Here is an 18,125-nt window from a genome sequence, read left to right as displayed (position 1 = left end):
TATATTAAGTTCAAACCAATTCTTTTACACCTTAAAAAGATGAACAGGCATAAAACTTAGTAAAAATTTTGAGATCAACCTTAGGATATAATACTGGGCTATATAAACCATTTGTCTTAATGGAGAATAAAAAGTAACTAAAATTTCAAGTATTTAGAGCTACGCCATCTAATAAATACAGCATCTACTAACCACCTGTGACTATTGAGTGCTTGAAATGTGGATAGTCCAAAAAGGGATGTTCTATTTCTCAGACCTCATATGAAAGAAACAAAAAAGGAATGTCTCAATAACTTTTTCATATTGGTTACATGTTAAAATGATAGTATTTTAAATATATTAAATTAAGTAAAAGATGTTATTAAAATTAAATTCACCAGTTTCTTTTCAGAAAATGTAAAAGTACTTACGTGCTTCACATGTATTTCTATTAGACAGCTCTGAACTAAACACAAGAGGTTCTATAATACCTATTTAGGAACCACAAAGTCCTTTCCAAAAGCTATGAAAAAAAAATAAAAGCAAATAGTTCCATTTGGCTAATATTTCTTGAAGACTAATGTGCAAGCCATACCTAGTATGCAGCTATAACTTAAGATCTAGCACATAAAAAGAAATATGACTATAATTAACTGGAAGAAGAGTCACAGTATGAATGAGTGTCTTAAGAAGAATACAAAGGAAAAGCAAGGTAGTCTGGCAAAGCGAAGTATTTAAAGGGGTAATTATAAAGAATGTTATCTTTTGGGGTGAACACTGAAAAGCACACAGGATTTTACAGGTTATATAAGAAGCAGCACTTTAGAATTGAAAAATATCTTTGTGGTACAGTAATACCACTTAATAGCAAAGGAAAAACATTTCAGAAGGCACAGAATGGATAGAAACAAAAGTCCAGCAAAAGAAAAGGCCCAGGGTTTTGGGATGCCAGAGATAAGGTGAGAGACATGTATAAGGCCGAAAATGCAGGTGGAGGCCAATTCAGGAGAGATCTCAGTGCCTTGCTGCAGAATTTGGATTTTCTATAGGCCACAGGATCTGTCAAATATTTCCTACCAAGTGTCAAGAGGAGCAGAAACATATACCAGGAACATTACTAAGGCATGGGGAATTATCTGAGAGGACAGTAAACAAAGGCTTAGGGGACAGATAGGATGAAATCCAAGTAATGGGAATATTGGTCAAGGTATGAATGAGTCGAATAAGAATACAAGAAAAACACGAGGGTAACAGGAGAAAGTGAGGCATTGCTGTAGCAAAGGGTAATCAAAGAAGTTGGTCTAGTAGGAAGTATATGATGATTTGAACTCAGGCAGTGGCAGTGCATGAAATAGCAGGTTTGTACGCAGAGGTGAAGGATAAGGGAGACTGAAAATCAAGAATGGATGTGTGGATTGCAAATAAGCATATGAAAAGATACTCTATATCATGTCATCAGGGAAACGCAAATTAAAACAAGGAGATACACCACAAACCTATAAGAATGGCCAAAATTCAGAACACTGATGACACCAAATGCTGGTCAGAACAGTGGAGTTACAGGAACTCTGATACATTACCGGTGAGAATGCAATGAGATGGCCACTTTGAAAGACAGTTTCTCAGTTTCTTATAGAACGAAACATATTCTTACCCCATGATCCAGCCATCACACTCCTTGGTATTTACCCAAAGGAACTGAAAACTTTGGTTCGCACAAAAATCAGCACATAGATGTTTTGGCAACTTTAGTCATCATTGCCAACATTTGGAAGCAACTAAGATGTCCTTCAATGGGTGATGGATAAACTGTGGTTCATCCAGACAATGGGACATTATTCAGCACTAACTAAAAAGAAATGAGCTATCAAGCCATGGAAGGACATGGAGGAACCTTAAATTCATACTACTAAGTAAAAGAAGTCGGTATGAAAAGACTACATACTGTATGATCCCAATACATAAGATTCTGGAAAAGATAAAACTATGAAGACAATAAAAAGATCGGTAGTTGCCAGGGGCTGGGAGAGTGGGAATGATGAAAAAGTGAAGGACAGAGGATTTTTAGTGAAAATACTCTGTCTGACACTATGAAGGATACATGTCATTATACATTTGTGCAAACCCTAGAATCGGCAACACCAAGACTGAACCATATGTAACTATGGACTTTGGGTGATAATGGTGTGTCACTGTAGGTTCAGCAATTGTAACAAATGTCACACAGAGGTGGGGATGTGGATAATGGGGGAGGCTGTGCATGTGTAGAGGCAAGAGGGACTGGAAAATCTCTGTACCTTCTCTTCAGTTTTACTGTGAACCTAAAACTGCATTAAAAAAAAACGTCTTAAGTAAATTTTTAAAATACAGGAAAGGTTAAGGAAGTTCTGAACCCAGAGTTCAGATGCAGCATGATCAGGAAAGGAAAGATACGAAACAAAGGGATGGGAGAAGGTACCGGGAGATGATGAGATACAGCGAAAACAACTGGTTAATTTATTCAACAAACATGTACCGAGCAACTAACTACCCAATGCCAGGTGCCGCGATGCAGGAATTCAGAGTATTACTGTGAGGGGTCATCTGCAGAACATGAAGGAGAATGACGCTGGGAACCACAGGAAATGTAACTGGCTTGCATCAACTGCTTTCTGAAAGGTGATAGGTCATCAAATAGAGATAATTAGGTACATCTAGAAACATTAAGATCCCAGCTGATGTTACAGTATGAATAAGAAATGGAATTAACTGGTAGGGTTACGCGACTTGATACGTCAACCTTAGAAAACTCAGAAGCAATTAAAAAGAGAAATTAATTTTTCTCATATATGAAATACTGACAAACATATGTTTAGAAAATAGGAAGGGTATCAAGTCCAGGATATTTGAATAAACGTGTAAAAATGGTTATCTACTGAGTCCATATTGGTTATAAATGACAAGGAAAAAAAAAGGGTACTAGACTAAAAGCCTTTTTTAGGGAGGTGTTTATGAGGAAAGGGTAAAATTCAGTAGGATCCAGTAAGTGTTTCAGGTTTAAGATCTGAAAGATCATGGTCAGAGAGGAATGTCAAAGCTCGAAACCCTAAGGGATGACAGAGTCCAAGTGATGACTGTGTGGTACACAGCAGAAACGGAATATAAATGAAAGTTACTGGGAGAGCCAGCTAGCATTTCAACTGGATATCAACTCAGATGGTGATGTAACTAAAGACAGAAATAGGTAGTGTGACTACATGACCTAGTTTGTCTGGGTCCTTTAGTTTCTAACTATGGTCCCAGTATCAAATCTGGTTTGGATAACGAATTGTATAGCTGCGTTAATAGTAGGTAATATAGTAAGTTAAAAGAAAAAAAAAAGTGTTAAAGAATAACATACTAGTGTCTTATAGTTCGGCGATTTTAACAGAGGACAGACTGGTATAAACAGAGATAGATATCAAAGAAGGTATAGTTGTTGAATGACAGTAATAAATAAGTGAGGAACCCAGGGCTAGAACTGGAAGCCCTGTGGATCTCTTTCCAGGGCTGGTAAGAAGGGGTGTAGAGAAAGAAAGGGCCACTGAGAGGGTTTCACAAGATATGGTGTTAGTAATTGCTTTCACAATTAGCTCAGTGAGTTGGAAGGAGTGTAGGAGGAAAAATCAACACATGTTGAAATCTATTCCCAATAAAAAGGTTTCACAAGACATAAAAAATGAAATTAAATTAGAAAGAAAGCCTGGAAAAAGCCTGTCACTCTCAGGATAAAGTGAAAATACCCACTTTCACTTAGAGAAGTCCCTTGTATATGAATGGTCATGAACAGCAGGTCACCAACTTTGACTCTAGGCTATACACATACACAACTAGCTCTGCATATTTTTAACAGCAGCCACGGAGCTTCCTTGGTTTACTCACTACTACTTGGTTGGTTCATTAAGTACAAAGCCAGTTCAGTAATGGGGAGTGATAAAGTATCCAACAGACTCTAAACAAAGAAAACGGCTGTCCAGCCTCAAATTTCCCTTTGTAATACTGGCTGCACTGGCATCATGCAGTAAAAGCCCTCGTGACAAGAATTTGTTCGAGAAGTCACTGAAACTTTCAAATCTAGATATGACTGAGGAAGAATTTTAAAAAGCTATAAAAACAAGTAGAACTAGGCAACTCCAACTTTTAGACAATGAGGCAATTAAACCCAAACCAAAAGACTTTTCTGCACCTGACACATGGAACACAGGTGAGGGGACCAGCCATGCCCCAGAACACAACCACTTCGCTTACGGGGAAAAGCTCAGCTTTCTTATTGGCAAATCCCGTTCTCACTGTTTCCGGCCCTGGGCGAAATAGAGTTTATATCATTTAACTTTCAAACTTTTATAAATATAAAGAAATATTAGTGTAAGCATAGAGTTGACGTTTCCTTCTTTCTTTTGTTCTTTTTAATTTATTTCTTTGTTTGTTTAGCTTCTTTTTCTAAGTCTACTAAAGAACACAAAAGAGCTTAATTAACAAAAACAGAGTCAGGATAAAACTGGGTAATAGCCACTACAGAGAAGTCTGGCATTATCAACTGATAGGAAATGGCAGGTAATGAGGACTCCTCAGTGTGCCTAGATTCTTATATATTTGTAAAATATATTTGCATTTTTGTAAAAATTATTTTTTAATTCTACAAACTAGATTATAAAAAACTCTGGAAATCTGTAACACTGAGGAACATCTGAGGAAATATTGAAGGAAAAAGAGATGTGATATAATCATCCCCACCTTTTGGGGGATGACTGGGCATGACATTGATGACTGAATCAGATGGCATTTCTAACCCAAAGGCTTTGGTTTTATCGCTTTATGATCTGAATGTAGATGTCTGCCTTATAATAAAAAATAAGACTCTCTAAGTTATGGAATTACGATCCCAAAGAAAAAGGGGTGAAAATATATTTCTTAACAATAATGAAATCAAAGACAGTTAAATAACTTTATCAAACATTTATAGATGCCTCTGACTTCATTCGAAAGGAAAAGATGATAAAAGGCAAATAAACAAACCCACAAAACAAACAAAAAGAAAACCAAAGCAAACCTTTCTTAAAATTTCAAATTTAGCTAACGATTGATTAACTAATCCCCAAATATTGTTCAAAAATACTTCTAAATTATAGATCAAAACAGAATGCCATGTCATTCACTCAGTTTTCAATTCTCTGTAGAATTACCATTGACCTACTATAACATCAGTGGAATTTTAATCCCAACCGTTGAGATTAAAATAAAATAGTTAACATTAACTCAGTGATGGTAGATTAATTAAATTAAGATTAAACAGTAGTCCATAAACATAATAGGACCGCATGGTTACATTTTTTTCCATAATAACAAACTTTGGTGGGATGGGGCAGAGATCTATTTAATGGGAAACAGAAAGATACATTCATAGAAGAAATAAAACTACATGCTCAATGTTTCAGTGCTGTGAGAGCCCAACACAAAGGCCACCTTACCTCCCGTCTGCGTAGTCTGTATCTGCTCCACCCCACCAGACGTCTGAGTCATCCTCTTCAGCATCAGCTGAATCGATGTTGTCACTTTCCTCGGCCAGTGGGCAACATACGAACTCCACCCCTCGGAACTTGTCGATTCCACAGGGCAGCAACATGCCGTAGTCGTGCAAGTTGGTACTCTTCTCACTACAGGTCTAGAAACGGAAAGGAGAAAACGGTGAGCGTGGCTGTGCAGATGTGTTTCTTTGTAAGAAAAGCTCAGATATAATAATCAACACGCAGACCCCATACGTCAAGAACCAGTTTTACAACAGATAGGATCATTTGCATTTTGAGTGGAATTTGCAACAGTTTCTTTAGCACAAGCTACTTTGGTATATGTATTTTTTAACTTTATCATTTATTTAGTAAGAATGTGTTGTTCTACTATAGAAATTAGGAAAAACAATAGGAATGGAAACTAATTGGGAAATAAGATGTAGAGGAAGTCTGAACTAGGGAATAGGTAGCAGAGAATCCTTGCTTGCTGGCTTCATTAGTGTGTCAGGAAGCAGTGACAGTTCCATGTATACCCCCAACTCACATCCGCGTCCATTATAACCGAAAGTTTTTCTCTCTTGGACCTAACTTGTTCTAGAAATTCTAACTCTTGGCTCACTTCCAGAATAACAATTCTAGGCAGAGAAGAAATTATTCTTTGCTATAAATCTGAAAATATAGTCATTAGAGATTTCTCCTTTTATATATTTTTGTTTTGCTGAGATTTGCTAAATTTGCACAAATCTAGATTAGCATGAAGCGTTGAAAGCCTTTACTGGTGACAGAGGAAACATTAATAATTCAACACATATACATAAACAATGAAAATATCAGAGTGTATTTTGACCTCATAGGAATTACAGTCATTCTGTTTCTTAGCAACAAAAATTTATTTTTTGAAAACTCAAGAAGCAATGAAAAATAAGGTTGTCAGATGGGTAGCTGGGTTTTAAACTGTCTGGTTTGTTTTCTTAAGATCAATAAGCTCTTAAACCTCCCAAACACATTTTTATATAAAGAAAATTTTGTTTTATAGTAAATTATTAACACTATTTTATAAAAGGCAAAATTAATGCTAAATCTTAAGCGGTATTTTTTGCCAAATAGCTTTAAGGCTATGATACAAATGTTAAAATGAGTTCGATCAGGGTTTTTCAACCTCAAAACTTTTGACATTTTGGGCCAGATAATTCTTGGGGAGTAGGGGAGAAGAGGAGGACGGGCTGTCCTGTTTACTGAAGAATATTCAGCAGAATCTCGGGCCTCTATCCACCAAATGCCAATGGCACCACCCCTTCCAACTGTGACAACCAAAAATGTCTCCAGACATTGGCACGTGTTCCTCAGGAAGGATGGAGAGCAAAGGATGGAGACCCCATTTGAGAACCACTGTGCTAGATAAAGGAGCCTGACTCTAAGAGACTGATCTCACCACACAAAAACTATACCTATGTAGACTTACCAGAAAAACTTCATAGTATATTAAAAGGACAAAGAAAGTTTGACAGTGGTAATATCAAACAGCGACATTTTATGCTGTCTTATGTCTGTGATCAGCTTTGCCAAAAGCAGGGAGAGGTTAGCAAAGGCTAGGATTAATGCCACTCATCCACTACGGAAAAACGAAGATAAGATGGTCTGCTTAACACAAGGTGAGATAGCCTAACTTAGAAACTAAATACTAACTGTAGCTTTCATGCTGGCATTGGACAAGTGACTCCCTGCTCTACTACTGCATTTCCCAATAGAAAGCAGGGAAAAGTTTAAAATATTAAAACTTTGTATTGACAAAGAAAACAAGAGGTAAATAAAAAATAATTTGAAGAAAAGGTACATTTTAAAGTTTAGAGAGTATAAGTTATAGTTTCAAATTTAGAAAACATGGCATAGAAATATAATAAATCTAACTAAATAGACCATATTTTTGACTTCTTAAAAATAATTGTGGACAATTTTTTAAAAAAATAATAGAAAAAAACTTATTTATCCATGCAGTCGTTGCCTCGAAATACCCTCTAAAATGTCATTAACCACGTTCCCAGGATATCTTAGCTCTAAGACATAACAGATGGGCTGCTACCTCTTTGGCGACGGTGTGCCAGTGCAGGTGGGTTTCACAAACATCCATTCTCTCCTGGTGTAAGAATTTGCACTTGTCGGGGACGAGGAGGGCATCACTCACAAACTCGCCAACTGCAAGGAAGAAACCACTTCGTATCATTAGGTCTGCGTCACAGAGGTCATTTCACAGGGATCGTATCAAGGAACGATGGGCTAACAGGACACAGAGAAGTTAATCAGCTTTCTGAATAACGAAGCAATCAGTCCCAGGAAGAGTGGTACCTTTGGAATGCCGAGTTCTGTGTCCTTAAGCAGCCCAGTTCTTCTGCCACATCAACCTTGATAATTAAAATACTTCCTACATGTTTTAAGTAAAATCTTTAATGAATAGGAATCTCTGACTGTGAAGTTAATCACACAGAGAGCTGCAGCAAAGGTGAAAAATACAGACTGACAATGCCTAAGAAATCATCTGGGCACAGTCAATACAACTACTGCCCACCACTCTTTCTCAGACACTTTAAGAGGTTTATAAACTAATAGAAAATTTAGCATTTTTCTACATCCTAAACAAAATCTACAGATGCACATATGTATTAGTCGTGTATACATGTAACACATACACATACCTGTAATTTAATTTGATTATGAAAACCACTCCATAGACTTTTATTTTGAAAGAAAACATATATCACACAAATTACTTCTAGCATCGCTGGTATCACAGATACAAAGATATTATATGAAGTCCTATAAGAACTCACATTCTTATGAGAGTGAAAGTTGAATGAATACAATGTAATACATAAGCTATGAGCCTAATTTTTGTCTTGTTCAGTAGAGTATCCCTAGCCTTTAGCTTAGATTCTGCACATAGTAGACAATAAATATCTTGAATGAAGAGGCTAAATGCTATAACAGAAATGAAGAAGGTGCTGGGCCAACAGAGTGAACGAAATCTGCTTGGATGCACTGGGAATGACCTCAAAATAGAAATGACATTAGAGATGAGTCTAAATGGATGAGTACGCCATGCAGGAAGTAAATGCAAGTTCCAAGATGTAAGGTAACATTCTACAACCGATCCCTGGCCTCGTTTAGCAAACACGACTGTGATGGATGGACAGATGGACAGATGGACAGATGGACAGATGGAAGGATGATGGCAGGCAGAGGGACTTCAAAATGAGGGAACCTCCTCTACAAAGAGAGAAGAAAGAAAGGGCAAAGCATATCTGTAGAAGAGGCAGAAAGAAGCCCACTGTGGCTAGAGCAGAAGACAAGTGGAAAAGGGAGTCTAGAAGTAAATGAAACGAGAAATATGCTGGACTCCACTTGTAGAGTCTAAGGTTTTGGATACCATTTTGGAGGCAAGATCGGTCAAAAGATATTTTAAACAGGAACTACATGTTCAAATTTGTTTTTCAGATAAATGTTTCAATCAACTGAAGGATGGAGTAGCATAGTGAGACCACGAAAGCTGGGCAACCTCTGAGTAGGGCACTGCAATCCTTCAGGCAAGACATGCCAAGATCAGATTCCAGCCAATGATTCCAAGTAAGAGAGAAATACAAGTTGTCCACACACCAGCAAAGACAAGAATTTTTTCTTTCATAATATCTACATGAAGTTTTCTGAAATGCAACATAAAAGTGATAAAGGGTCTAAAGAAGGTGGAAGGAAAAAAACCTCTTTTTATTCCTTTTATATAACATGCTCAAACATGCAAGATGGCTCATCATATTTAAGTATTTACTTTAATAAATAATATTTAGATAAAAATCTAAGCAAATCATAGGGAATAAAGAGCCTCTTATCTTGTCATTCCTTAAATCTTTAACATAACTGATGAAGCTCATAGCGCTGTATTGTGAGTTACAGAAAATGCAAGAACTATGAGACGTGGGCCTCCACGGGCTGTAGGTGGGGTTTGGGGGGGAAGGAACCCATAAGTCCTGGGCACCTGCTCCAGGGCGGTGGCTGGGGCTCCATGTGCATCACTGCATCTCAGCTCCACAATGACTGTGTGATGAATCTCTTATAATATAAAACTCACTTCCCAGGTGAGAAATGCCTGCCAAGAAATGTATCTAAGGTGACCCAACCTCAGGAGACTATGACCAAATGACCCAGAGATAAACATTAAGATATAAATTATAAGGAAATACATAATAAAATAATGCAAGTGATGTCGCTTTTTAAAAAAATTTTACATAGAATACTATAAAACAATAACAACAAAAAGACTAAAATCCAGATGAGCTAGAGAATGGAAAATAAAAATAATCTCATCCAAAACCAACATACCTTCCCCAGGTAAACTCTTCATGGCTTCTCAGGACAGGCAATCAACTGAGCTGTTAGCAAGAACATCTGATATCTGAAGCATCCCAACTTCCAAGGCTACAGGAGGCCAGAGGTGACCAACGGCCTAAAGATGCCTGCCTCATTTCTCAGTACTGGTCAGTCAAACCATATTGCCATATTTACAAATGTCTGAAATACTAAGTGATATTTTTCTATTTTACAAGAAATGACTGGCAAGATTACATGCCTGGCCCAAGGCTATTTGAATCAGTTCCCAAGACTATCAGGAGCAGATATAAGATAATCTCAACTTTGGCCTGAAAGAGATCTCGAGGCAAAAATGGGTATTAGCTGCCAAACAACTATGTGGCATGTTTTACTGGCCTTTAGGCCAATCTGCTGAGGACTAGATTTTTAATGTAAAGATCAAGTCACTGAAAGACGGTTACCTCCGTAAAATCTAATTTCAGCAAAAGAACGTGTACTGCATTAATTTCTGTAAGGATATCTAAATATTTTTTAATTTGCAAAATGACATTTCATTTTGTATTGTAAAGATGCTCTTAGTTTTCTAATATTGCAGATAGCCAAGAAATATATGCTCCGGCAAATGAGACTGCTTTTATAAAGGATTAATACTTTGTAAAGTATTTTTTTATTAATAAGCCCTCAGGACTAATGGCAGAATAGAAAACTCATTGTACTCTAACATTAAAATAAAATTTAGCAATGACTCTGGTTTTTACAGCCTTGCTTATATTACTTTCAAAATTGATAAAACACATTAGAATGTTACACATGAGAAATTTTAAGCTATTAAACCACAAAAATCTGTTAAAAATGTTTAATAAAGAATTAAAGGAGTGGTAAACGTATAATGAACCCTTTCTCACAAATTGGCTTAGCTTCACATGGTTTATGTTTTCTCTTTAATTCTAAAAGAACTTTTCTTAAAAATCTATGACACAATAGGGACTATACGGGAACACTCTGTACTTTCTACTCAACTTGGCTGTGAACTTGAATTTGCTCTAAAAATAGTTTTTTAATTAAAAAAAAAAATCCGATCATATGTACCTAGAGTTTCCATATGGAACCGTGTGTACTTTTTTTTTTAAATCTGTTTATTTGGTTTGATCCTTCGAGTAATGAAAATTTTCAAAAAAATTCAAGGGAAAGAAACCAAAATAACAAGTATCATAATGAGAAATCATGTTCCTGTTTATGCCAAATTTTAGAAAATCTGGCACTATTTAATCCTAATGGATAAATTCATCAATATACAATGTGCATATTTACTGATAACCGTACAACCTAGTTCCTTGTTTTAAAAATTCACAATTTACATTCCTCTTCCTCTCTCCCCCTCTCCTTCCTTCCCTCCTTCCCTCCCTCTCTCTGAAACTGAAAGAAACTTTTCAAAGCTAATGAACAAGTTCTGGGTTTAGTTTCTTGACTAAAAAGTCTTAGCAAGGCCAACAATCATTTTGAATTAGGCTGGGCCTCTGCAGGCCTCAATCCAATGGCTTTGGTGGTTTTGAGAGGACTGTCTAGCTCCAATTACCTCGGTCTCTGGACTCTCCATGCAAGTATGGTAATTCAACTCACTGTCATTTCAACTTTGGTCGAAATGGTTTATTTGGCAATTTCTTTCTTTTTTTTTTTTTTAAGTAGTTTCACTTTTAGACTGTAAAGTAATGTTATAATCTACAATGCAGTTGTTTTGACAATAAAACTAGACTTGTTAGACAGCAAGCCATATAAAACAGCTGAGAACGCATTCTGCTGCATAGAATAGGACACATGATGAATAGCGGCCTAAAGCCATGGTGGGATTCTTTCTCTCACATAAAGTCTGTTACTGAGGCTGAGGCTGCTGCAGATATCCAGTGATGCTCTTGGGGACCAGGCTATTCCTGACCGTCTGCAATGCCATCACTAGCAAGTTGGCTTTCGTCCTCATGTTTTGCAGTCACGAAATGACCGCAGAAACTTAAGACTTCATGTCCAAGTTCCAGGCAGAAAACAGGAGGAACACAGAGAAGGATGAAGCTTTTGTTTGGTTTTAGGCCCTAAGGATGCTTTGCTTTTTCACATGGGAGGGACGGCCTCTCCAATGTCTACATTTTGTACATCGTTACTATGTTATCTGGCCACACTGAGCTGCAAGGGCATCCACGAAAGTATTTTCAGCTGAACACGCTGTCACCGTGAACAAAAAATATGGGACACTTTCAGAAAGGAAGAAATGGGAATGAATATCAAAAAGGCAAGTAGCAGAGTCTCCCATATCGGGAAAATTCAAAGATAGGAATGCATTTTTAAATTTCTTTATGTTGCTTTTTCAAAAGACAGATGATGCCAGGAGAAAGACAGAATTAAGAGTATAAAGCCCTACGAGTAAACCGAAAAGGACCATGAATCACGCACAGGGAGAAGCAGTAGGGGAAAGGGTGTCAGAGGAAAGAGCAAAATTTCTCACAGCGGAGACTGCTAAAATTTTGAGCAGCACTGACTACTAGACTGATGAAAAATTCCAGATCCACACATAGGTTCTTTAAAGCACAGAGAGCTCTGACGAATAAACACTGCTTCTCAGACTTCGCGAAGATTAAAGTGGTGTTGGCTGGAACTGTCCAAGCTCTCTAGATTTCTGCCCAAGGTGTATCCTCCCTTCCTTGTCTCTCAAGAGTTAAAGAAAATTCAGGAAAGGGGTGGAAGGGGAGCAGAGGTAAGAACGTTCTAGCAATGGAATTATTGAAAAATAGCAAAGCCTCCGTTTCCTTCATCGTGTTATGGTCTGTGGCCTAGATCTGGCTCTGGAAGATAACACGCCGATAGTTTCGATAATTTTGGACTCTGCGCCTGGCAATGCTTTAAATACTTAGTGTGCATCATTTCACATTGTCCTCAGAACCACGCACTGGGGCAGCTACAATGATAAGAACATTTACAGAAGCAGCCAAAATACTTCTCAACAAATTTTCCATGTAATAAAACAGTTACGGTTTTTGCTTCAGAGAGTGGGTAGTTACTGGGTTCTCAAAGAGGATATGAGAGTGAATGAATTCCATGTTGCTTTAAGAAGTGCCTGATTTATCACCAACATTTCATAGTAACTATTACTGGATAATAGTAAAAACTGAAAGACGGCATTCTTAGGATCAGAACTATCTGCCAAATGGCAGAAACTAAATGGATCAAGATGACGTAAAGGCAAAAGAAGAGAAAACTAAAAGTTTCACTAAAATCCTCTCTCTAATTCACTAAAGAGAATGGAGCCCAGCCTCAAATATATACATAAATGACAGGCTGAGTACGAAACATAGCCTTTGACCAAGGCTCTAAATGACACGGGGCTTAAAATAATAAAAATAGTGCAAAGGACATATATGAGAAAAAGACAGAAACAAAATAAACAAGTGTCAGCAATTTTGAAGCTTTTAAAAAGCCTCACATAAGTACGAGTTAATTCTGATACTACTTGCAAGTGTACGGCAATTGAACAATTAAGTAAATGGATGGTGAATGGTGGGAAGCCAGCTTCCTCACTGTGAGAGTGGGAATTCACAGATCAGCAAGGAGAGGAGGGAGAATGATCCATGTGGTAATACATGCGAGTCAGAGACATCAAGATGAGCTCATGTTTGGCTTAATATAGATAGAGATAATTAGCTATAGAAATATTTATAGTTATGTATAATACAAGCGTGAGTGTACACAAATATAATGCCTCATGCTGTCAGCTGAGGGCAAAGACATTGTAGTAGAAATGAGCACACCTGGCATCCAGATCTTAGTTTTTAATATTATTCTCCAATAAAAGGATCCAGGGCCCCCTGGAGAAATAGCCAATTCTAGGACTGGAGAAGAAAATATGCAAGATGAGACTGGAGCATCTTGTGGAGGAAAAAAAACAAGGTACATCAAAGGAACACAATGGCCAAAGCTAGAATAATTTGAGCAATAACATACATAGAGTGGCACTGGATTATAACTCAAAGCATAAAACAAATATCCAAACGACTGAGTAAGTAAATAAATAAATGGTGGAAAAGAGACAAATCTCCTGTGTGGAAGAACTCTAAATAATTTACACAGATACTCTGCCTTTGAGGAGGTGACGCTTAATTGTCTACTCCTTCACTATGGGCTATGCAGAGTGACTTCCTTCCAGAGAATAAAGCAGGCAATGGGGTAAAAAGTATAACTTAACGGTGGAGAAACCTGAGGAGTACTACCCAGGCTGGGTGATCAAGGTCAACATCAACAGTGCCATATCACACTGATATGTGCCTTTGATATGACAGGATGAAGAGGGCGCTTTATGTCCACGGGAAACTCGGCAGGGGAGTGCATGCGAACTCTGGACTGGCCTCTCGGATTTTCTGTAAATCTAAAACTTAAAAAAAGTAGCCTACTTAAAAAAAAAATGCTGAAGCCTCCCACATAAAATTTCATGTAATAGGGACATAACTATCTGCTTCCGTGTCCACATTCTGGACTTAAAAGATGTACTGTAGCTGAAAAGAACTAGAGTTAAATAGATCTCACCAACTCGGGCTTCTCTTCTATACCATCTTACAATAACTAGACAAGGCTCGGTTTTAGGCGTTCTTGGCAAATCTCTAACTCCATAATTTGTGTGATGTGTGGCAAATAATCATACATACATTGATAATAAGAGAAATTCTTTGCTAAGTTTGACTTTGTCTTAGAAATGTAAAGATTCAATTCTCTTTTACATATGAAGTGTCACCTCAGGGCTGCCTGATAGGGTTTATGCATGGCTAAGAACAAAACCAGGCGGACTCTGTCATAATGCTCGCGACAGCCCAGTACACCGTTACAGTGCTCCACAACTTCAGAAATCATGGCTTCCTCAACAACCAACACAACATTAGTTCAGTGCTAGGTGCTGTTCCTGTTGCCTCTTTTTTGCTGCATTACTATTCACAGTCTTGATTTTATCAATAACGGGTGTTTTTTGTTGCTCATATTTGTAATAATTCCAACATCAGTTAAAAGGTGTAATTACAAAAAGAATGGTTGTTATATCTCTCCAGGTCAGGGGGCTCACAAACTCTAATGTACTTTGGCGTCACCTGGGATGCCGGATCAGCTTGTAGACTCCTCCTCCCTCCAGCCCCATAACCTGGACCTGACGGGCTGGGATGTGCCTGAAAACAGACCTCTCTGGGGGAACTCTGATTCAGGTGGCTCATGGACCACACTTTGAGAAATAGTGTTTAGAGCAGGGCTTCTCAAGCTTTAACGGGCACCTGGATCACCTGGGGATCTTGTTAAAACGCAGTCTCTGACTGAACACGTCTGCACAGTGGGACTGAATCTGCCCTTCTAACAAGCACCCAAGCGAGTCCTTTCAGGTAGCAAGGGTCTACTTAAGATAATCCATTATCACTAATCTAAGGTTTTATTTTTTTAAGTTATGGGTTATTGCATTATGAAACACTTTTTAGGGGGTGTACCTTTTTCTTTTGTGGTAAAATACACATACATTTACCATCTTAACCATTTTTAAGTGTACAGTTCCGTAGTATTAAATACAGTCACAGGTGCCACGATTCTGTCATCTTGCAAAACTCTAAACCCATTAAATAACTCCCCATTCCCCTCTCCTCCAACGCCCTGGCAACCAGCATTCTGCTCTCCGTCTTTATGAATTTGACTAACCTAGGTACTTCATATGCTTTGTCCTTTTTAAAAATTAAAATCAAATCTTTCGTGCCCTCTTTCCGTAAACCTAGGCCCTGTCCCACAGATGTGTCACTTTGGTACCACCTTAAGGATTGAATGCTCTTCACACGTTCGTAAGAGCCAAGTTGTTCCTTTTTGTCTTCTGTTTCTTAAATCACAGAAGATACCAAATGGGTAGAAAGAACTCTATATGTGTGATGCCAGAGGAGAGAAAACAAGACAATGACCGAAAATGTGGTGTTTTCCATATATTAAAAGGTGAGGCTAACAACGGCTCCTAGCCACAGAGATTCATATAGGATGGGGACAAGAATAAATATTAAAGCCTAACACAACATGGTTTGATTTTAAGAGATCATCTCTGTTACCACTCAGTATTGCTGAATGCCCCTCTGTGCCCAGTTCCATGAAGGGTACAAAGAACTGAGACACAGTCCCGCACCGGAAGAGCACGGAGCACTGTCCAGTGGAAATACAACACAGGCCATGTAGGTAGTTTTAAATTTCTAGTAGCTGCATTAAAATCGTGAAAAGAAATGGATAAAATTATTTAACCCAGTATATCCTAAATTTTATCGTGTCAATATACAACAACGTAAAAAATTGTTGCTAAGATTGTCTACATTCTTCTTTTTCTCCCTCAGACTAACTCTTCGATACCTGGAGTATATTTTACACTTACAGCACATGTCACTTTGGACTAGCCACACTTCAAGGGCTCATGAGGCCAACGAGTGGCCGGCCACCTTTGGGCAGTACTAGCTCAATGTCAAATTTCAGAGATTAGGGATATCTTTTAAGAAGTGATGAGTTAAATGTAGACAGGCTGAGGTTATGGGGGAAAATATGAATCCAAAGATGCAGACCCAAACAGAGAAATAAATAGTAAGTTTGAATACACTGAGAAGATTGTATACACAGTTCTATATGCTATCAGAATACCATACATTTTAAGCACGCAGAGGAATATCACTAGATTTCAAACAGCCTTTCTTCCCCCCCATTTCTCTTTTTGCAGTTCTCATGTTAGAATTTGTATTTATAAGTGTGTGGTGAATTCAGATGCAGGAATTTAAGGGTTGTCTCCTTTAGACTGAAAATTATCTTTAGCCTAGTTCGGTCTTCTATATTCTGAGAGATGAGCTAAAAGGCAGATATTCTCTATTTTGTCTCTTGAAAATACAAGTATCCTCATTGGCTGCTTTCTCCTAATACTTTGTTTCTGAGTTATTAAAAAATTCATAACTTGATAGATTTTAAAGATGCAATTAATTAGGGTTATATATGGGGCTTTTTAAAAGCCACATAATTGCTAACAAAATACCAATCAGGCTGATGCATAGTGAGGCAAGAGAACCACTAGTTATTACCAAAACCTTAAATTACATGGAGAGGTAAAAATACACAACATGTTTTTTTCCATATACCACAGTCAGAAACCCATGTGTGAGGTAGGCTATAATTAAGGCAGGAAGAGGCACTTTCACAGATCATCTCTCTGTGAACCTTCACTTTCAAGCCCCCAACTGTTCTTTCCAACCAATTACTGTCTGACCTTTCTCCAACAATATTTTGCATCTCTTCTTTCAAGGTCAATAGCAACAAACAAAACACATCAGTCTCTTCTCAGCCCCCAAGTTCAGTGTCCCCTCTATCACATCAGTCTTCTTCTCTAGCTTTCCACCAACCAATAGCACTTGCTCTCCCATTCTGTCTTAAACTAATTGTTCTTTCCCTCTCACTGACTCATCTTTAAATAATTTTGATTACAAAGTAAGACTATCCTCTACCATCTGCTCTTCCCTTCTCACTCAGATATATCACACACGACTAAATGATACAGAGAAGAGGCATGAGAACTTCACAAATGGACTAAATATTAAACCAGGTTGTATCTAGAGCTTGCTCCACGCTGCCTGACAAGGGAACCTGGCTGATTGGCATTCGGCCAGACCACGGGAACCTACAGGAAGATTCCTGCTGAGATGACTAACGATTACATCCCTATGTCTTTAATGCTGCATACCCACCCCCCGGAAAGGAAAACAGATTTAAACTGAATTCCTCGGACACCCAGCATCTCTCTCATACTCTGTCTTTAAGAGGGGACCACGGCTCTGTCTATGGAGTGTCACTCCTTCGCTAATAAACTTTCCTTTTGTCTCTAACTCTGGCATGCGCTTGAATTCTTTCCTGAGCGTAGTAAAGGACTCTCTCAGTGCAGGACCTGAGTCCCCCACTCGGGGGAGTCACCTCGCCCTGGGTCCGAAGGGTTTAACAACCTTCTCTCCTGTCAGTGATGACTTTTCGACTGATATTTCCATTCCCTTGCGAGACACCTCCTTAAGAAAGTATTGTGTTTAGCAAATGTACTAGATTAGAATTAACTGCCAACTGACCATCAAATTCTGGAACTGTACCCGAAGAACAACAAGCCATTCCTGCTCACTGGATCGAAATCTATCTTATGTGGAAGCAAGAGAAGGAAAAGAACTAACATTCAACATTTTAGGGGAGCCCAAATGGTGGCACTGA

General features: G+C 38.1%; 1 protein-coding gene across 6 annotated transcripts in view; it reads right to left on the bottom strand.

Moving 5' to 3' along the window:
- APP (amyloid beta precursor protein) overlaps positions 1-18,125 on the bottom strand; it is a 251,592-nt gene that overhangs the window by 145,647 nt on the left and 87,820 nt on the right. For all 6 annotated transcript variants that reach the window (XM_011358209.2, XM_023529517.1, XM_011358210.2 and 3 more), the window contains exons 4-5: positions 7,585-7,697; positions 5,466-5,659 (exon numbers count right to left, since the gene is read on the bottom strand). In XM_011358209.2, coding sequence (XP_011356511.1) covers positions 5,466-5,659; positions 7,585-7,697 — 307 coding nt within the window. The remainder of the gene's footprint in view (positions 1-5,465; positions 5,660-7,584; positions 7,698-18,125) is intronic.

The sequence above is a fragment of the Pteropus vampyrus genome, unplaced genomic scaffold (genome assembly GCF_000151845.1).
Source record: "Pteropus vampyrus isolate Shadow unplaced genomic scaffold, Pvam_2.0 Scaffold38, whole genome shotgun sequence".
Classification (NCBI taxonomy): domain Eukaryota; kingdom Metazoa; phylum Chordata; class Mammalia; order Chiroptera; family Pteropodidae; genus Pteropus; species Pteropus vampyrus.
The sequence above is the reverse complement of the archived record's forward strand: the minus strand, read 5'-3'. Positions and strand labels throughout refer to the sequence as shown.